Source organism: Oncorhynchus kisutch, linkage group LG17 (genome assembly GCF_002021735.2).
Source record: "Oncorhynchus kisutch isolate 150728-3 linkage group LG17, Okis_V2, whole genome shotgun sequence".
NCBI classification, from domain to species: domain Eukaryota; kingdom Metazoa; phylum Chordata; class Actinopteri; order Salmoniformes; family Salmonidae; genus Oncorhynchus; species Oncorhynchus kisutch.
Genome location: NC_034190.2, coordinates 18035544 through 18057813, shown reverse-complemented (window position 1 = coordinate 18057813; position 22270 = coordinate 18035544). Strand labels below are relative to the sequence as shown.

The window sequence follows — 22270 nt, the reverse complement described above, 5'->3', positions numbered from 1 at the left end:
ATGAGGGTTAATGGTATAGTTATCTATCTGAGGGTTAATGGTATAGTTCTCTATCTGAGGGTTAATGATATAGTTCTCTCTCTGAGGGTTAATGGTATAGTTCTCTATATGAGGGTTAATGGTATAGTTCTCTATCGGGGGGTTAATGGTATAGTTCTATATATGAGGGTTAATGGTATAGTTCTCTATATGAGGGTTAATGGTATAGTTCTCTATCTGAGGGTTAATGGTATAGTTCTCTATCGGGGGGTTAATGGTATAGTTCTCTATCGGGGGGTTAATGGTATAGTTCTCTATATGAGGGTTAATGGTATAGTTCTATATATGAGGGTTAATGGTATAGTTCTCTATCGGGGGGTTAATGGTATAGTTCTCTATATGAGGGTTAATGGTATAGTTCTCTATATGAGGGTTAATGGTATAGTTCTCTATATGAGGGTTAATGGTATAGTTCTCTATATGAGGGTTAATGGTATAGTTATCTATCTGAGGGTTAATGGTATAGTTCTCTATCTGAGGGTTAATGGTATAGTTCTCTATATAAGGGTTAATGATATAGTTCTCTCTCTGAGGGTTAATGGTATAGTTCTCTATATGAGGGTTAATGGTATAGTTCTCTATCGGGGGGTTAATGGTATAGTTCTCTATATGAGGGTTAATGGTATAGTTCTCTATATGAGGGTTAATGGTATAGTTCTCTATATGAGGGTTAATGGTATAGTTCTCTATATGAGGGTTAATGGTATAGTTATCTATCTGAGGGTTAATGGTATAGTTCTCTATATGAGGGTTAATGGTATAGTTCTCTATCGGGGGGTTAATGGTATAGTACTCTATATATGGGGGTTAATGGTATAGTTCTCTATATAAGGGTTAATGGTATAGTTCTCTATATGAGGGTTAATGGTATAGTTCTCTATATGAGGGTTAATGGTATAGTTCTCTATATGAGGGTTAATGGTATAGTTCTCTATATGAGGGTTAATGGTATAGTTCTCTATCGGGGGGTTAATGGTATAGTTCTCTATATGAAGGTTAATGGTATAGTTCTATATATGAGGGTTAATGGTATAGTTCTCTATATGAGGGTTAATGGTATAGTTCTCTATCTGAGGGTTAATGGTCTAGTTCTCTATATGAGGGTTAATGGTATAGTTCTCTATCGGGGGGTTAATGGTATAGTTCTCTATCGGGGGGTTAATGGTATAGTTATCTATATGAGGGTTAATGGTATAGTTCTCTATCGGGGGGGTTAATGGTATAGTTATCTATATGAGGGTTAATGGTATAGTTCTCTATATGAGGGTTAATGGTATAGTTCTCTATCGGGGGGGTTAATGGTATAGTTATCTATATGAGGGTTAATGGTATAGTTCTCTATATGAGGGTTAATGGTATAGTTCTCTATCGGGGGGGTTAATGGTATAGTTCTCTATCGGGGGGTTAATGGTATAGTTCTCTATATGAGGGTTAATGGTATAGTTCTATATATGAGGGTTAATGGTATAGTTCTCTATATGAGGGTTAATGGTATAGTTCTCTATCGGGGGGGTTAATGGTATAGTTCTCTATATGAGGGTTAATGGTATAGTTCTCTATATGAGGGTTAATGGTATAGTTCTCTATATGAGGGTTAATGGTATAGTTCTCTATATGAGGGTTAATGGTATAGTTATCTATCTGAGGGTTAATGGTATAGTTCTCTATCTGAGGGTTAATGGTATAGTTCTCTATATAATCGTTAATGATATAGTTCTCTCTCTGAGGGTTAATAGTATAGTTCTCTATATAAGGGTTAATGATATAGTTCTCTCTCTAGGGGTTAATGGTATAGTTCTCTATAAAAGGGTTAATGGTATAGTTCTCTATATAAGGGTTAATGGTATAGTTCTCTCTCTAGGGGTTAATGGTATAGTTCTCTATCTGAGGGTTAATGGTATAGTTCTCTATATAAGGGTTAATGGTATAGTTCTCTATCTGAGGGTTAATGGTATAGTTCTCTCTCTGAGGGTTAATGGTATAGTTCTGTATATAAGGGTTAATGATATAGTTCTCTCTCTAGGGGTTAATGGTATAGTTCTCTATATAAGGGTTAATGGTATAGTTCTCTATCTGCGGTGTAGATTGGCTTGTTCCCCCGAGCCGCTATGGGGATTAAGCCAGTTAACATACACACACAAAGGACATACACACACGCAGAGGACACACACATGCAGAAGACACACACACGCAGAGGACATACACACATGCACAGAGAGAACAACACCCAAGGACAAGATCCCTCAGACACACACACTGACACACACACACACACACACACACTCACAGAAACATATACTTACACACACTGACACACACACACACACACACACACACACACACACACACACACACACACACACACACACACACACACACACACACACACACACACACACACACACACACACACATTCCCTCCATCCCCATGCTAATAGGACAACTTGCCATTAGTTTTAGTGTATTTCTGTGGATGGCACTAAGGCAATGAGATGTGCTGGGAGGCTAATGTAGCATAGCCACACTACGTACTGCCCCATCAGTCTGCACTGAGCATTACACACACACACACACACACATCAGCAGCAGCAGCAAGCCTCTCTTTAATGGTCTAGCTGTGTTCTCTCCCTGTCTGACCTCAGTAGCCTCATTGCCTGGCTTCCTCTGAGAGGACAAGAACTCTGAGAGTATTTCACACACACACACACACACACACACACACACACACACACACACACACACACACACACACACACACACACACACACACACACACACACACACACACACACACACACACACACACACACACACACACACACACCAGTCTGTGGCTGGTTTCGGATGTGAGGGAAAGCACTCCAAGAGTCAATGAAGCTTCACATTGAGTCAGCACTAAACAACCCTCAGCACAGTTCCCCCAACACACACACACACACATTTATACACGCACAGCGATATCAATAAAAAACACTTCTTTCAATGCGCACATCGCTTTCAACACACACATAGAGCATTCAACACAAACACACACACACAAAACCAACTTGACTCACTCTGCCCGAACCATGACTTTATTACTGTCCAGACACATCTGTATTATGGTTCCAGCACTGAGCCACTGAGGCCTATTGGTAATGACCAGGGCCCCCAGACTGGCCATTAGCAGAAGACCTCAACAAGCTGTTTAGACTGGCCTGTCCCAAACACCCACACGAACTAATCATCACTGAAATAGGTCATGAACAGAAAACACGCACACACACGCTGGGGGGAGAGAAACAGTTGGTCCTGGCAGTTCCCGTCTGTCTCACTGTACATTCTTATTAATCAGTGTTAGCTATATTGTTAGGCAGTTCCTCTGCCTCCTCTTTGCTCTTTCTTTTCTCACTTTCTCTCACTGCTCCCTCTCTTTCACTCACTCTCTCTCTCTTTCACTCACTGCTCCCTCTCTTTCACTCACTCTCTCTCTCTTTCACTCACTGCTCCCTCTCTTTCACTCACTGCTCCCTCTCTTTCACTCACTCTCTCTCTCTCTGCTCTACTTCCTCTCGCTTGCGTTTCTCTGTCACTGCATTCTGTCATGATCTTTGTACTCTGACTTGTTGTCCATTGCTGCTACTTTGAGGTTTGAACATTTTTCTCCTTTTTTTCTGTGTTCCTCTCCCTCTCTTCTTGTCCATCTGTCCTTCTGTACTTTCTGTGTTCCTCTCCCTCTCTTCTTGTCCATCTGTCCTTCTGTACTTTCTGTGTTCCTCTCCCTCTCTTCTTGTCCATCTGTCCTTCTGTACTTTCTGTGTTCCTCTCCCTCTCTTCTTGTCCATCTGTCCTTCTGTACTTTCTGTGTTCCTCTCCCTCTCTTCTTGTCCATCTGTCCTTCTGTACTTTCTGTGTTCCTCTCCCTCTCTTCTTGTCCATCTGTCCTTCTGTACTTTCTGTGTTCCTCTCCCTCTCTTCTTGTCCATCTGTCCTTCTGTACTTTCTGTGTTCCTCTCCCTCTCTTCTTGTCCATCTGTCCTTCTGTACTTTCTGTGTTCCTCTCCCTCTCTTCTTGTCCATCTGTCCTTCTGTACTTTCTGTGTTCCTCTCCCTCTCTTCTTGTCCATCTGTCCTTCTGTACTTTCTGTGTTCCTCTCCCTCTCTTCTTGTCCATCTGTCCTTCTGTACTTTTTGTCTTCCTTTGCAACCGCACAACCCATCCATTCCTCACTCTCATGTGTGTGAATGTGTGTATGCGGTTTGCGCCCCAATGCTCCCATTACTTGTTAAATGTGTGTGTGTGTGTGTGTTTCCGGTTGTGTGTTTTCCTTTGTCTTTTGTGTGTCCTTCCTCCCCCCTTGCCTGTGTTTGTGCCCTACCCCTTGTGTGTACTTTCCCTCGTCGTGTTTGTATCCTCCTTCGTTGTCTGTATCCTCCCTCGCCGTGTGTGTATCCTCCCTGGTCGTGTGCGTATCCTCCCTCGTTGTGTATCCTCCCTCGTTGTGTGTGTATCCTCCCTTGTCGTGTGTGCATACTCCCTCGTCGTATGTGTATCCTCCCTCGTCGTGTGTGTGTGTGTGTGTGTGTGTGTGTGTGTTTGTGTGTCTTAAAGTCCACCGCTGGAGGCGTCGCGTAGCAGACTGCTCCTGAAATGCTCCAAGTGTGGTGTGATCTCAAGTACAGCTATGTCCAGCTCTACAGCCAGCAGCGCCATGTTAGTCCACACACAGACACACACCCAGACACACAGCCACACACAGACACACACCCAGAAACACACACACACACACACACAGACACAGACACACACACACTCTGTCACTTTCTTTCTGTCTTCTCTCCCCTACTGTCCTCACTCTCTCATTGGTGGGGTGCAAAGAGAGTTGTCTGAAAGTTAATATGACCATCTCTGCTCTTCCATCTCTCTCTCTTTCTACATCTCCCCCTCACCAGCTCTCTCATTCTCTCTCTCTATCCCTCTATCCCCTTTTCTGTCTGTCTGTCTGTCTGTCTGTCTGTCTGTCTGTCTGTCTGTCTGTCTGTCTGTCTGTCTGTCTGTCTGTCTGTCTGTCTGTCTGTCTGTCTGTCTGTCTGTCTGTCTGTCTGTCTGTCTGTCTGTCTGTCTGTCTGTCTGTCTGTCTGTCTGTCTGTCTGTCTGTCTGTCTGTCTGTCTGTCTGTCTGTCTGTCTCTCTCTCTCTCTCTGAGGCTAAAGACAGATCTGTCTTCCTGACAGTCTAACACTCTGGATATGAAACTATCACAGCATGAACATATTCAATTGGTGTCAGATTTCATGGGTAACCAGAGGGAACACACACACACACACACACTCATGCTGGGATCTCACATCAGCAGACCCCTTATAGACAGCTGTCAGTTATCCGTCTCTCACCTGGCCGCGTTCTACATCCATCACACCGTCTGGAGAGCAACTGACGTGTGTGTCACTGTGTGTTCGTGTGCGTGCTCGTGTGTCACTGTGTGTTCGTGTGTGTGCTCATGTGTGTCACTGTGTGCTGGTGTGTGTGCTCGTGTGTGTCACTCTGGGTTTGTGTGTGTGCTGGTGTGTGTGGTTGTGGTCACACTCACATGTGTGAATGTGTTATGAGTGAATTGCCATCCAAGATTCTAGAGGCTGAACTTCTCTCCCCCTCTCCCCATCTCCTCCCCCTCTTCTTTCCTCTCCTCCCCCTCTTCTCCCGTCTCCTCTCCATCTCCTCTCCCTCTTCTCTCCTCTCCTCCCTCTCTTCTACCCTCTCCTCTCCATCTCCTCTCCCTCTTCTCTCCTCTCCTCCCTCTCTTCTACCCTCTCCTCTCCATCTCCTCTCCCTCTCCATCTCCTCCTCCTCTTCTCCCCTCTCCTCTCAATCTCCTCTCCCTCTTTTCCGGTCTTTCTCCTCTCTCAGGGCGTCCCTGTGGAGTTCCTGTGTAGTTCTCCCTCTGCTGGCTCTGACTTGGATGTCTGCTGTGTTGGCCATCACCGACCGCCGCTCCACACTGTTCCAGGTACATTTTGCTGTCTTCACACACACACACACACACACACACACACACACACACACACACACACACACACACACACACACACACACACACACACACACACACACACACACACACACACACACACACACACACACACACACACCTGCATGCACACCAATCTGCTTTATTAGCATGAAATCATTGTGTCAATATTGCCAAAGCTAACAATGTATACAATATACATTGTAATAAAATTATAAAGAATAACAAATAATAATATTAAATGGTAGTAAATAATACTACAAAATTACATACAAAAATAACAACAATATAGTAGAAATGTAATAAATATAAAAAGCTAAACATGTAAAATGAAACTATAACTAACTTATAACTAAATAACTGTCATCTTCACCATTACATCAGTACTACTCTTCCCATCATTATTACTACTACTACTAATACCACCACCACCATCATTACATTGCTATCATTACCATTATCACCCATACGACTACTATTTGGAATGATAAACAACAATAATAATAGTAATAACAATAATAGTAATAACATTAATACTAATAATAAGTAAGTTACTGTTTACTTTACAGACGTTATTATTCAGTGTCCCTCAGGCTATGGCAGGCAAATGCATATTTGGCTACAAGAGGAGCCATTGCTCCTTCGCCCATGAGTATATTTTGTTTTTCCTCTGGGTTTAACTTCTTGCGTCGAGCAATCCCGTATCCGGGAGCGTAATCATAGCCTCAAGCTCATTACCATAACGCAACGTTAACTATTCATGAAAATCGCAAATTAAATGAAAGAAATATATTCACTCACAAGCTTAGCCTTTTGTTAACAACACTGTCATCTCAGATTTTCAAAATATGCTTTTCAACCATAGCTACACAAGCATTTGTGTAAGAGTATTGATAGCTAGCATAGCATTAAGCCTAGCATTCAGTAGGCAACATTTTCACAAAAACAAGAAAAGCATTCAAATAAAATCATTTACCTTTGAAGAACTTCGGATGACTCTCAGTTAGATAGCAAATGTTCCGTTTTTCCCAAAATATTATTTGTGTAGGAGAAATCGCTTCGTTTTGTTCATCACGTTTGGCTAAGAAAAAAAACAGAAAATTCAGTCATTACAACGCTGAACCTTTTTCCAAATTAACTCCATAATATCGACAGAAACATGGCAAACGTTGTTTAGAATCAATCCTCAAGGTGTTTTTCACATATCTATTCGATGATAAATCATTCGTGGCAGTTGGGTTTCTCCTCTGAAGCAAATGGAAAAATGCATGCAGCTGGAGATTACGCAATAATTTCGACGGAGGACACCAAGCGAGCACCTGGTAAATGTAGTCTCTTATGGTCAATCTTCCAATGATATGCCTACAAATACGTCACAATGCTGCAGACACCTTGGGGAAACGACAGAAAGTGTAGGCTCATTCCTGGCGCATTCACAGCCATATAAGGAGACATTGGAACACAGCGCCTTCAAAATCTGGGGCATTTCCTGTTTGAAATTGCATCTTGGTTTTGCCTGTAGCATCAGTTCTGTGGCACTCACAGATAATATCTTTGCAGTTTTGGAAACGTCAGAGTGTTTTCTTTCCACAGCTGTCAATTATATGCATAGTCAAGCATCTTTTCGTGACAAAATATCCTGTTTAAATATATATCCTGTCTATATCGAAGAAGTTAATAAGTAAACATTTGGAATAAATGTAGTAATTTCTGTGAATAATGAATCTCTTGGTGAGGAATATTTATCACAGTAAAGGAGAAAGTGCATCTCTGTTTCTACCTCCCTTGTGGTGCAGTGACCACGTACAAGCTCCTCTTTGGGTAGCCAGGTCTTTTTATGTCTGCCGGTTTCTATTGCCAATCGGTGATCACTCAGCCTGTACTTGGTAAGGATCTGTCTCTGCTTCGTATCTCTGACAGAGTAGAGAGAATCAGCCAATTCATATTCTCTGTTTAGAAAAATAATAAAAACAGCTAATTAGTCGGCTTTGGAATTTTGTTTCGTTTTCCAATGTTGTAAATATGAGTCCTTTGATTGGTTCATGACTTTGTTTATTGGAATTCTTTCTTTTGAAGCAGAGCTGGTGTCAGCTTGGTTGGTTAAGTTCAATACCAGCTGACTGGGAGGGCTTGTTTCTAGGCTCAGTTCTTGGGTTTGAAGTGCTTGAAGTTTGACTTGAGTTTAGATATAGCCAAAATTTTTATGATCTTTACTGTATTTTCATTAACATTTTAAAGCGGCCCAATTCTGCCCTACATGCATTAGTTGGTGTATTTCTCTGGACTTCTAGAATTGTCCAACAGAATTCTGCATGTAGGGCTTCAATTGGATGTTTGTCCCACATATTAAAGTCCAGCTTATTGAGTGGCTCCCAAACCTCGCTCACGTAAAGAGCTATTGGGAGGATTACACTGTCAAATATTTTTGTCAAAATTCTAATTGGGATGTTGATTTTGAATAATTACATTTTTATTGCATACAATGCTCTGCGGGCTTTATCTTTGACTGCATTCACTGCATATTAAAGTTTCCCGATGCAGATATCGTCAGACCAAGGTATGAGTCATTTTTTGTGTGTTCAATTGTGGTGGTGTTCAGGGTGAATTTATATTTGTGTTTCAGTTTTTTGGGGGAAAATCATGATTTACACACAAAAAAAATTACTGCCAAGGCCCAATTTTGACAATATTGCTATAGAATATTAAGGTTCTGTTGAAGAACTTCTTTGGTTGGTACCTCTGTCAAATAGTGTGAGTCCTGGGGCTGGAGAATAGTCCAACATGTCTGCTAATTCATTGATATAAATGTTGAAAAGATTTGGACACAAACTGCAGCCTTGTGTCACACCTCGACATTGTGAACATAATTGTGTTTTTTGTTTTTTATTGCACACTTGTTTTCTGTGTACATACATTTTATTAAGTCATACACCTGACCACCAAAGCCACCTTGGAGAATTTTGTAGAATAGCCCTTTGTGCCAAATAGAATCAAATGATTTTTTAAAGTCAATAAAGCAAGCAAAGATTTTGCCCTATTTTTTGCTCTATTTTTAATTAGTGTGTGTAAGGTGTATATATGGTCAGTAGTGTGATAGTTGGGGAGAAAAACAATTTGACATTTACTTATTACATTTTTTTCTTGAAGAAAGGTTTGAATTCTTGAATTCAAAATGCTACAGAAAACCTTTCCCAAGTTGCTGTTTACGTAAATTCCCTGGAATTATTGGGGTCGGTTTTGTCTCCACTTTTGTGTATCGGGGAGATGAGCCCCTGGTTCCAGACATCAGGGAAGCAGACAGAAGTTAAATCCATGTTGAACAATTTAAGCACAGCATTTTGCAACTCAGGTGTGCTGTTTTTCAGCATTTCATTTCAATGTTATCTAGACCACAAGCCTTCTTTCATTTGATAGATTTGAGATATTCATTTATTTCTTGTTGGGTTATTGGGTAATCTAATGGATTTAGGTTGTTTTTAATGACTGATTCAAGGATGTTCCATTTTTCATGATTTATAATTGCTTATGTTGTAAGTCTTTTTGTGGGCTGTTTTTGTATAGATTATCAATATAAATTCCCAAATTCTCTCTCTCTCTCTCTCTCTCTCTCTCTCTGTTGATCTTTCTCTCTGTCTCTCTATCTACTGTATATGCTAACTGACTCCTGTTCTGCTCTTTTTCAGGTGCTGTTTGCTGTCTTTGACTCTGTCCAGGGCTTCGTCATCATTACTGTGCACTGTGTCATGCGCCGCGAGGTTAGTGTGTGTGTGTAAACATGTGTCTGTCTGTCTGTCTGTCTGTCTGTCTGTCTGTCTGTCTGTCTGTCTGTCTGTCTGTCTGTCTGTCTGTCTGTCTGTCTGTCTGTCTGTCTGTCTGTCTGTCTGTCTGTCTGTCTGTCTGTCTGTCTGTCTGTCTGTCTGTCTGGCTGTCTGTCTGGCTGTCTGTCTGTGTTTACTGTATGTTGACTTTCTCCTACTGAAGTGTACAGTACCAGCTAGCTAGCTAGACAGAGAATCAGCTCAGACATGGGAAGGATTACTCTTGTGAATATGCCAATAGCTCCAGCATATATTAATATAATACAGCATTGTCCAGATGATGCAGGGCCCCTATAAAGAGATTAGTAAGACACTATGAAGTAAGACGATAAGTCCCCATTCTAATGCCCTCAATGCTCATTCACCACAGACCCTCACAGGGCCCCTAATGAGACCAAATACCCATCTACCACACACACACACATGCATGCACACACACATGCATGCACACACACACGTACCTCGAAAGCATACACACATGTACACATACACACACGTACACACACACGTACACACACACAATCGCAAACTACCCCCTAGTATGCCCAAATACCCAACTACCCACAATGCATTGGGGTTTGATCCATTCCGTGCCTACACAGCATCTCCAAGCCTCTCCTCCAGCTACGATATGCATAGTTAAATAGGTTATTGGATAAACTGATACAGTAGTTTAAAACATAATATTAAATGCCAGAAGCGCTAAGCCATATATGTTAAATCAATATCACAAAAGCGTAGGATTAGTCAACTAAATCCAGGAATTATTTTAGTAAATATGAAAATCTCTGCCAGGGACTGAACCTAATCCCTAATAGCTGCAGCACAACGGGTAAGGAGAGTATGCTACCTCTGGATTGGAGAGATGTGGAGAGAAGGAGAGGAAAGTGGGATGAGAGATGGTCTAAAGAAGATGCGGAGAGGAACCGATAGGCAGAGGGTTGGAATGGAAGAAGATGGAGCTTGAATGAACATAGTTCATGGATCTATAGAGAGGGTGTGTTGCAGAGCAACAACGTGTGTGTGAGAACGAGGAAGGGAGGGAGGGAAAAGAGAGTGGTTAAGAGAGCATGCAGACATCTGTGGAAAATGTTATTTATCCAATAGGGAGTGAGAGAACACAGATGTATAGAAAATGTGATTAGCAAAATGAGAGAGGGGGGAGAGGGAGGGAGTGAGAAAACATAGATGTTTATATAGAAACCGTGACAAACAGAGAGAGGGGAGGGAGAGAGATGGATGGAAGGAGAAAATGAGGAGAGAGGTAAGGGACATGGGTGTATGTATGAAAATAATGACCTTAGCAGAGAGGAGGGGGAGTGGGACAAAAATAGGGAGGGAGAAGTGACAGAGAAAATAGAGGGAGAGAGAAGGAGACACGGATAATGAAGAACACAAAGGGGAGAGGGTGAACATGGGGGAGGGGGGAGTACATTATAGACCCAAAGGAAACCCATTTGACTGTGAAATGAGAATGACCTAGCCATTAGCGTGCCAAAGTACCCAGCAGGGAATCAGAGTTAACTTAGAGAGGATGGAGTGAGAGAGAGAAAGCTAGTTGAAGATAGAGATAAAATGTCCTCCTGTGTGCTACCTACATGTACAAATTAGGATCTGGCTAAAAATACTTGAATCAGTTATAGAACCCATTGCCCTTCATGGTTGTGAGGTCTGGGGTCCGCTCACCAACCAATAATTCACCAAATTCAGACTCTGCATGCAGAATTCTGCAAAAATATCCTCAGTGTACAACGTAAAACACCAAATAATGCATGCAGAGAAGAATTAGAATGATACTTCAGTAGGTCGATACTTAAGACTGACCCAAACTTAACTTTTGACTATGTACAGACTCAGTGATCATAGCCTTGCTATTGAGAAAGGTTGCCGTAGGCAGACCTGGCTCTAAAGATGTGCACACTGCCCACAAAATGAGGTGGAAACTGAGCTGCACTTCCTAACCTGCTGCCAAATGTATAACCGTTTTAGATATACATATTTCCTTCAGATTACACAGATCCACAAACAATTTGAAAACAAACCCGATTTTGAACTCCCATATCTATTGTGTGAAATACCACAATGTGCCATCACAGAAGCAAGATGTGTGACCTGTTGCCACAAGAAAAGAGCAACCAGTAAATAACAAACATTGCAAATACAACCTATATTTATGTTTATTTCTTTTCCCTTTTGTACTTTAACTATTTGCTCATCGTTACAACACTGTAATTAATACATAATATTACATTTGTAGTGTCAAAATTATTTTGGAACTTCTGTGAGTGTAATGTTTTATGTTTTATGTTATTTCACATTTGTATATTATCTACTTCACTTTCTTTGGCAATGTTAACATATGTTTCCCATACCAATAAAGCCCATTGAATAGATAGATAGATAGATAGATAGATAGATAGATAGATAGATAGATAGATAGATAGATAGATAGATAGATAGATAGATAGATAGATAGATAGATAGATAGATAGATAGATAGATAGATAGATAGATAGATAGATAGATAGATAGATAGATAGATAGATAGATAGATAGATAGTAAGGGTTGTCATCGGTGGAAGAAGGAGAGGACCAAAGCGCAGCGTGGTTAGTGTTAATCTTTTTAATAATAAATGGAACACTTCATAAATACAAAACAACAAAGTGACAACCGAAGTGACAACCTATTTGGTGCAGACACACAAAGACTGAAAATAACCACCCACAAAACACAAAGGGAAACAGGCTACCTAAATATGGTTCTCAATCAGGGATAACGACAGACAAATGCCTCTGATTGAGAACCATATCAGGCCAAACACAGAAATAGAAAATATAGAAAAACTAACATAGACTGCCCACCCCAACTCACGCCCTAACCATACTAAATAAAGACAAAACAAAGGAATAAAGGTCAGAATGTGAGATAGATAGATAGATAAATAGATAGATAGATAGATAAATAGATAGATAGATAGATAGATAGATAGATAGATAGATAGATAGATAGATAGATAGATAGATAGATAGATAGATAGATAGATAGATAGATAGATAGATAGATAGATAGATAGATAGATAGATAGATAGATAGATAGATAGATAGATAGATAGATAGATAGATAGATAGATAGATAGATAGATAGATAGATAGATAGATAGATAGATAGATAGATAGATAGATAGATAGATAGATAGATAGATAGATAGATAGATAGATAGATAGATAATAGATAGATAGATAGATAGATAGATAGATAGATAGATAGATAGATAGATAGATAGATAGATAGATAGATAGATAGATAGATAGATAGATAGATAGATAGATAGATAGATAGATAGATAGATAGATAGATAGATAGATAGATAGATAGATAGATAGATAGATAGATAGATAGATAGATAGATAGATAGATAGATAGATAGATAGATAGATAGATAGATAGATAGATAGATAGATAGATAGATAGATAGATAGATAGATAGATAGATAGATAGATAGATAGATAGATAGATAGATAGATAGATAGATAGATAGATAGATAGATAGATAGATAGATAGATAGATAGATAGATAGATAGATAGATAGATAGATAGATAGATAGATAGATAGATAGATAGATAGATAGATAGATAGATAGATAGATAGATAGATATAGATAGATAGATAGATAGATAGATAGATAGATAGATAAATAGATAGATAGATAGATAGATAGATAGATAGATAGATAGATAGATAGATAGATAGATAGATAGATAGATAGATAGATAGATAGATAGATAGATAGATAGATAGATAGATAGATAGATAGATAGATAGATAGATAGATAATGGCGATAATGCAGTAAATGCCCAATTCATCTGACACGGCCTCTGCTCTGATCCAATATGCAGTCGCTCTCTCAATTCAATTCAATTCAATTCAAGGGCTTTATTGGCATGGGAAACATGTGTTAACATTGCCAAAGCAAGTGAGGTAGACAACATACAAAGTGAATATATAAAGTGAAAAACAACAAAAATTAACAGTAAACATTACACATACAGAAGTTTCAAAACAGTAAAGACATTACAAATGTCTCTCTCTCTCTCTCTCTCTCTCTCTCTCTCTCTCTCTCACACACACACACACACACACACACACACACACACACACAGAACACACGCTAAACACCCACTGTGAGTGAAGATGGCTTTTCTTTAGCTCTGCAGCTCATTTCAGTGTTCTGTTCTCAGATTCCACTCATAGGGTGGCGATTTGTTGTCCTACTCATTGGCTCAGATTGAAGTCAGGTCATACTGTCTCTGTCCTCAGGTGAAGACATGGTTCACTGATATCATGGAGGGATGGTGGGACACAGATTACAGATTAGCAGAGTTCATTGAGTCAGGGACAACAACCACACTTCAAACCAAATAAAATTTAAAGTCAATTTAAAACAGCAACACACTTTGTTGTAAAATAATCAAATGAAGGATATAAAAACAAACTGAATGCAATAAAAGAGATGAACCTGAAACAAAATGGATGTCTAAATATGGACTTTGTTCATAGACACTATTTGTCATCACAGCGTGTCAGTGTAGTTATTGTGTGTGATATGTGTATACATACATTCATGTGTCCTATCCATGTTGAGCTGGTTACACACTGCACATTTTTTGTAAATGGATAAAAAATAAAAAAAAATCTTTGTCATTATGGGGTATTGCGTATACATTTATGAGGATTTTTAAAAATGTAATACATTTTAGCATTAGGCTGTAAAAAGTCAAGGTCTGAATATTTTCAGAACGCACTTTATATACAAAAGTATGTGGACACCCTTTCAAATGAGTGGATTCAGCTATTTCATCTACACCCGTTGCTGACACGTGTATAAAATCAAGCTCACAGCAATGCAATCTCCATAGACAAACATGAGGCACCATCATGAAGCCACCTATCCAACAAGTCAGTTCATCAAATTTCTGCCCTGCTAGAGCTGCCCCGGTCAATTTTAAGTACTAATATTGTGAAGTGGAAATGTCTAGGAGCAACAATGGCTCAGCCGCGAAGTGATAGGTCACACAAGCTCACAGAACGGGACCGCCGAGTGTTCAATTGTGTAGTGCGTAAAAATCGTCTGTCCTCGGTTGCAAAACTCACTATCAAGTTCCAAACTGCATCTGGAAGCAACATCAGCACAATAACTGTTCGGCGGGAGCTTCATGAAATGGGTTTCCATGGCCGAGAAGCCGCACACAAGCCTAAGATCCCCATGCACAGTGCCAAGCGTCGGGCTGGAGTGGTGTAAAGCTCGCCCCCATTGGACTCTGGAGCAGTGGAAATGTGTTCTCTGGAGTGATGAATCAAGCTTCACCATCTGACAGTCTGACGGACGAATCTGGGTTTGGCGGATGCCAGGAGTAAGCTACCTGCCTCAATGCATAGTGCCAACTGTAAAGTTTGATGGAGGAGCAATAATGGTCTGGGTCTGTTTTACATGGTTTTGGCTCGGCCCCTTAGTTCCAGTGAAGGGAAATCTACAGCATACAATGACATTCTAGATGATTCTGCGATTCCAAATGTGTGGCAACAGTTTGGGGAAGGCACTTTTCTGTTTCAGCATGACAATGCCTCCATGCCCAAAGCGAGGACATACAGAAATGGTTTGTCTAGATCGGTGTGGAAAAACTTTACTGGCCTGCATTGAATGGATGAATTGGAATGCAGACAGCGAGCCAGGCCTAATCGCCCAACATAGGTGCCTGACATCACTAATGCTCTTGTGGCTGAATGGAACCAAGTCCCTGCAGCAATGTTCCAACATCTAATGGAAAGCCTTCCCAGAAGAGTGGAGGCTTTTATAGCAGCAAACGGGGGACCAACTCCATATTAATGCCCATGATTTTGGTATGAGATGTTCAATGATTGGTCATGTAGTGTACATATAAACAGTACCAGCACTCAAAATGAGTCCTGCAACTATTCACTCCAAGTCAAGCACTGGTTCAAGTATCTCATTTTTTAAAAACATTATTATCATTGTCCCCAATGCACATTATGCCCAAAATTCAACAGTGAAGTTGTTGAATGTATTTGTATTTATTATGAATCCCCAGTACTCTTCCTGGTGTCCAGCAAAATTGAGGCAGTTATACAATTTAAAAAACATTACAATTCATTCAAAACAGATTTCACAACACATTAAGTGTTTTCCCTCCTGCCACTACTCTATTACCACATGTCTCCAACACAACATCCATCTGTGCATGTGTGTATTAGGGCGTATGTTATCATGTGTGTGTATGCATGTGTCTGTGCCTGTATTGGTGTGTCTTCACAGTCACCGCTGTTCCATCGGGGGTATTTTATCGCTCGGGGCAGGCCTGAATGTGAAAGCCTTGTTATTAGCTCTCTCTCTCAAGTGACTTGTGATGCCAAAGGTAATGTGGGTGTAAGTGTCATAGTGTGTACCCACCACCCAGCATTAGCTTACCTAATGAAAGTATCAGAGAATAGCAAACAATATGCTATATCTCTGAGCGCTGCGTCTCTGGCGTCAGTTACCACCGTATCTATCTTTGTTTTAATAGGATCATCCTCCTATCAGAACCCTCGGTAGACTGGCTGCCTATCTAGATTCAACAACTGTGTACTTTTGGTACCCATTTGTCATACTTGAGTAAAATAAAGATACCTTAATAGAAAATGGCTCAAGTAAAAGTGAAATTCACCCAGTAAAATACCACTTGAGTAAAAGTCTAAGAGTATTTGGTTTTATATATACTTCATTACGGCTGCGGTCCCTGTACAGGGACCAAAATCAGCGGAAATTTCAGAGCGCCAACTGTAGTACTCGATAAAACTCAAACTTTCATTAAAACACACATGCAGGGTACTCAATTAAAGCTACACACGTTGTGAATCTAGCCAACATGTCAAATTTGTAAAATGCTTTTCGGCGAAAGCATGATAAGCTATTATCTGATAGCATGCACCCCCCGAAATACCTGAACGAGACGTAAACAAAAGAATTAGCGTAGCCGGCGCTACACAAAACGCAGAAATAAAATATAAAACATTCATTACCTTTGACGAGCTTCTTTGTTGGCACTCCTATATGTCCCATAAACATCACAATTGGGTCTTTTTCCCGATTAAATCCGTCAAAGTATACCCAAAATGTCAATTTATGAAGACCGTCTGATCCAGGAAAAAGCACCTTTCCAAAACGCAACGTCATTTTTTTAAATTAAAAAAGTTGCCTATAAACTTTTACTAAACACTTCAAACTACTTTGTAAACTAACTTTAGGTATTAATAAACGTTAATAATCGATAAAATTGTATTCGATAGCAGCAAGTCTTGAAATCATCGTTCATATTTTCCCTTTCATAACTTCCTTCGGTGTACCCCAAGACAGGAAGTGCCTATTCGTCATCACACCAAGGATAAACTACCAATGAAATGCCAGTACTGGCGACATCATGTGGAAGCTGTAGGCATTGTAAACGGGACTCTATCTATTTTCCCTTGACGTAGACAATACATAGACTGGCGGATGGATATTTTTGTGTTTTTTGTGAACAGTTTACCTTGGGATTTTTACTCCTAAACACGTTCTGTTATAGCCACATACATGATTTAACCAGTTTTAGAGACTTCAGAGTGTTTTCTATCCACACATACTAATCATATGCATATACTATATTCCTGGCATGAGTAGCAGGACGTTGAAATGTTGCGCGATTTTTTATAAAAAGCTCAACAGGTAGTTATGGCTGCGATCCCCGTACAGGGACCAACATCAGGGGAAATTTCAGAGTGACAACTAAAAATACAACTACGTAACATTAAACATTCTTGAAAATGCAAGTGTCTTACACCCTTCAAAAGATTAGAATCTTGGTAATCAAACTACGTCTTCCAATTTAAAATAGCTGTTACAGAGAAGAAATCCCATGCTATTGTTTGAGAAGAGCAATCAACAACAGAAACATTTTCCGTCATGACAGTTTTTACACATTCACATCTGAAGGTAAAATTATGACTTACATTCTGATATCTTGTTCTTATTTCTCTTCCTGAGGGTCCCAGTGATCAAAATAAGTGCCGTTTTCTTTGATTAAAATCCATTTTTATAGCATAAATCGAAACATTTTGTAAACCGTTTGTGCCGTGAATTCCATCTCTATCAATTTTTAACGGAGCATTTGAAGTGATTCCCCCCTGTAAACAATCGTTTATCTAGTCATGGTGGGTTTCAGTGCATTCCTCTGGATGTTTGCAACACAGCCAAACGTCATAGTTTTTTTGCTGGGAGTATTGACCGAAGTGAGCTGTTTTGAAGACAACGATAAATGACTACCTTACGCACCAATAATTTTAGCGAAGCTTCATTGATTGACTATATTTCTGCCCAATGACCACTGATCTTCTTGAAATCTAGCTGGGTAGATAGCCAATGAGCTGAGGTAAACGCCAGTATGTAATGGTTTTGGGTTGGACCACAATTCCTTGTTTGTAATCGCACGCGCAGGGAACTCCATTCTCGCCTTCACGATCAGAGGAGTTGCTGTAAGGCTTTTTACGTGCAGCTGTATTTCGTAAAGTTGTAGTTTCAACGATTTCATTGAAGATATCATGGCGAATAAATCAGGTAAAGCGAAGTCAAAGTCTAAAGTGAAAGTGAAAAAGTGAAAGTGAGACAGATTTTTTGTTTGAGGAATCTTGAAGTGTTATGATTCAAACGAACTGAGGAGCTGTTTCTGCAAGGACAGGACGTACTTCTGGACGGGTAAGTGCTAATGCCGTTTTATGAAATATAAATATATATATATGATATATAAAAAATAGAAAATATATATTTATTTTTTTGCAATGAAATGTTTGGTTTGTTTGTGTGTGTGTGTTGGTTTGTTTGGGTGTGTGTGTGTGTATATATATATATATACAACAATGGCCGGAGTTGAATGGAACAGCACTTCACCTTAGTGACTGTTTCCTCTGCTCTATACAATACATATCTGTTTATTTTATGTGATGATAAAAGGCTCATACAATACAAATATTTTTGTAATGTTTTCTTTCACAGTGATAGTGACTCCGACTGGGAGCCCCCGGTGCCAAGCTGCCCGCTCTACCTGTGCCCCCAGTGGTGTTCATATGCCACAGTTCATTACTGCAGGCATGACTGTGCCTCAGGGCCAAAAGGGCACAGCATGGAGACGTCGTTGTGTTTTGTGTCGCATGAAATGCACCACTTGTTCAGTTTGCCTCTGCTTTACATCAGAAAGAGACTGCTATGGGACATGGCACAGGTAGCAAAATATTATGACGAGGACTTCCAAGGGGTGTACTGTTTTTAAAAAAATATTTATTTTCTAATATTTTTTAAAACATTTTTTTTTTTGTGTGTGTGTTAGAATTGCTTTTTGTTATGTTGTATATAGTTATTTGCACTACTGTATATAGTTATAGGTCATTTCACCAATTCGGCCACCTGGGTACATTTGGGCAACTTGTGTGGGGCACCTGGGTGACATCATGCTAAATGTAATGTAGCTCACGGATTCCTGAAGTTATCAGTCTGAAACTTTGCACACCTACAGTTGCCCTCTTGTGTTATCCATCAACATTCTCTCCAGCATCCTATCTGACTGTGTGGCTATTCTAGTACATGTGAAAGATGATACTACAACAATATAAAACAGAAAACGTATGGTCTTTCTTTCTCTTTTCTTCCACCAGATTTATTGTGTTATATTCTCCTACATTCAATTAACATTTCCACAAACTTCAGAATGTTTCCATTCAAATGATACCAAGAATATGCATATCCTTGCCTCTGAGCTACAGGCAGTTAGATTTGGGTATGTCTTCAGGCAGAAATTGAGAACAAAGGGATGCAGCCATAACTTAAGCATCTTAAGTATATGCAATTGAAAAAATATACTTAAGTATCAAGGTAAAAGTAAAAGTATCAATAATTTCAAATGACTTATATTAAGCAAACCAAACTGCACATTTGTTTATTTACTTTTTATTATTTGCCGGATTGCCAGTGTCATGCTCCTACACTCAGACATTATTTACAAACAAAGCATTTGTTTTTAGTGAGTCCACTAGATCAGAGGCAGTAGGGAGGACCAGGGATGTTCTCTGTTTAGTGAGTCCACCAGATCAGAGGCAGTAGGGAGGACCAGGGATGTTCTCTGTTTAGTGAGTCCACCAGATCAGAGGCAGTAGGGAGGACCAGGGATGTTCTCTGTTTAGTGAGTCCACCAGATCAGAGGCAGTAGGGATGACCAGGGATGTTCTCTGTTTAGTGAGTCCACCAGATCAGAGGCAGTAGGGAGGACCAGGGATGTTCTCTGTTTAGTGAGTCGACCAGATCAGAGGCAGTAGGGAGGACCAGGGATGTTCTCTGTTTAGTGAGTCCACCAGATCAGAGGCAGTAGGGAGGACCAGGGATGTTCTCTGTTTAGTGAGTCCACCAGATCAGAGGCAGTAGGGATGACCAGGGATGTTCTCTGTTTAGTGAGTCCACCAGATCAGAGGCAGTAGGGATGACCAGGGATGTTCTCTGTTTAGTGAGTCCTCCAGATCAGAGGCAGTAGGGATGACCAGGGATGTTCTCTGTTTAGTGAGTCTGTCAGATCAGAGGCAGTAGGGAGGACCAGGGATGTTCTCTGTTTAGTGAGTCTGTCAGATCAGAGGCAGTAGGCATGACCAGGGATGTTCTCTGTTTAGTGAGTCCTCCAGATCAGAGGCAGTAGGGATGACCAGGGATGTTCTCTGTTTAGTGAGTCCACCAGATCAGAGGCAGTAGGGATGACCAGGGATGTTCTCTGTTTAGTGAGTCCACCAGATCAGAGGCAGTAGGGATGACCAGGGATGTTCTCTGTTTAGTGAGTCCACCAGATCAGAGGCAGTAGGGATGACCAGGGATGTTCTCTGTTTAGTGAGTCCTCCAGATCAGAGGCAGTAGGGATGACCAGGGATGTTCTCTGTTTAGTGAGTCTGTCAGATCAGAGGCAGTAGGGAGGACCAGGGATGTTCTCTGTTTAGTGAGTCTGTCAGATCAGAGGCAGTAGGCATGACCAGGGATGTTCTCTGTTTAGTGAGTCCTCCAGATCAGAGGCAGTAGGGATGACCAGGGATGTTCTCTGTTTAGTGAGTCCTCCAGATCAGAGGCAGTAGGGATGACCAGGGATGTTCTCTGTTTAGTGAGTCAGTCAGATCAGAGGCAGTAGGCATGACCAGGGATGTTCTCTGTTTAGTGAGTCCTCCAGATCAGAGGCAGTAGGGAGGACCAGGGATGTTCTCTGTTTAGTGAGTCCACCAGATCAGAGGCAGTAGGGAGGACCAGGGATGTTCTCTGTTTAGTGAGTCCTCCAGATCAGAGGCAGTAGGGAGTACCAGGGATGTTCTCTGTTTAGTGAGTCTGTCAGATCAGAGGCAGTAGGGATGACCAGGGATGTTCTCTGTTTAGTGAGTCCACCAGATCAGAGGCAGTAGGGAGGACCAGGGATGTTCTCTGTTTAGTGAGTCTGTCAGATCAGAGGCAGTAGGGATGACCAGGGATGTTCTCTGTTTAGTGAGTCCACCAGATCAGAGGCAGTAGGGATGACCAGGGATGTTCTCTGTTTAGTGAGTCCACCAGATCAGAGGCAGTAGGGAGGACCAGGGATGTTCTCTGTTTAGTGAGTCCACCAGATCAGAGGCAGTAGGGATGACCAGGGATGTTCTCTGTTTAGTGAGTCCACCAGATCAGAGGCAGTAGGGAGGACCAGGGATGTTCTCTGTTTAGTGAGTCCACCAGATCAGAGGCAGTAGGGAGGACCAGGGATGTTCTCTGTTTAGTGAGTCCACCAGATCAGAGGCAGTAGGGAGGACCAGGGATGTTCTCTGTTTAGTGAGTCCTCCAGACCAGAGGCAGTAGGGATGACCAGGGATGTTCTCTGTTTAGTGAGTCCACCAGATCAGAGGCAGTAGGGAGGACCAGGGATGTTCTCTGTTTAGTGAGTCTGTCAGATCAGAGGCAGTAGGGACCAGGGATGTTCTCTGTTTAGTGAGTCTGTCAGATCAGAGGCAGTAGGGAGGACCAGGGATGTTCTCTGCTTAGTGAGTCCTCCAGACCAGAGGCAGTAGGGAGGACCAGGGATGTTCTCTGTTTAGTGAGTCCACCAGATCAGAGGCAGTAGGGAGGACCAGGGATGTTCTCTGTTTAGTGAGTCCACCAGATCAGAGGCAGTAGGGAGGACCAGGGATGTTCTCTGCTTAGTGAGTCCTCCAGACCAGAGGCAGTAGGGAGGACCAGGGATGTTCTCTGTTTAGTGAGTCCACCAGATCAGAGGCAGTAGGGATGACCAGGGATGTTCTCTTGATTGTGTGAATTGGACCATTTTCC

The 22270-nt window shown here is 41.0% G+C and overlaps 1 protein-coding gene across 5 annotated transcripts in view; it reads left to right on the top strand.

Annotated features, from left to right (window-relative positions):
- Positions 1-22270, top strand: part of adgrb2 (adhesion G protein-coupled receptor B2) — a 501873-nt gene that overhangs the window by 386155 nt on the left and 93448 nt on the right. For 4 of the 5 annotated variants that reach the window (XM_031793150.1, XM_031793148.1, XM_031793149.1 and 1 more), the window contains exons 23-25: positions 4631-4732; positions 5926-6025; positions 9730-9801. In XM_031793150.1, coding sequence (XP_031649010.1) covers positions 4631-4732; positions 5926-6025; positions 9730-9801 — 274 coding nt within the window. The remainder of the gene's footprint in view (positions 1-4630; positions 4733-5925; positions 6026-9729; positions 9802-22270) is intronic. The other variant, XM_031793151.1, reaches the window with a different exon arrangement.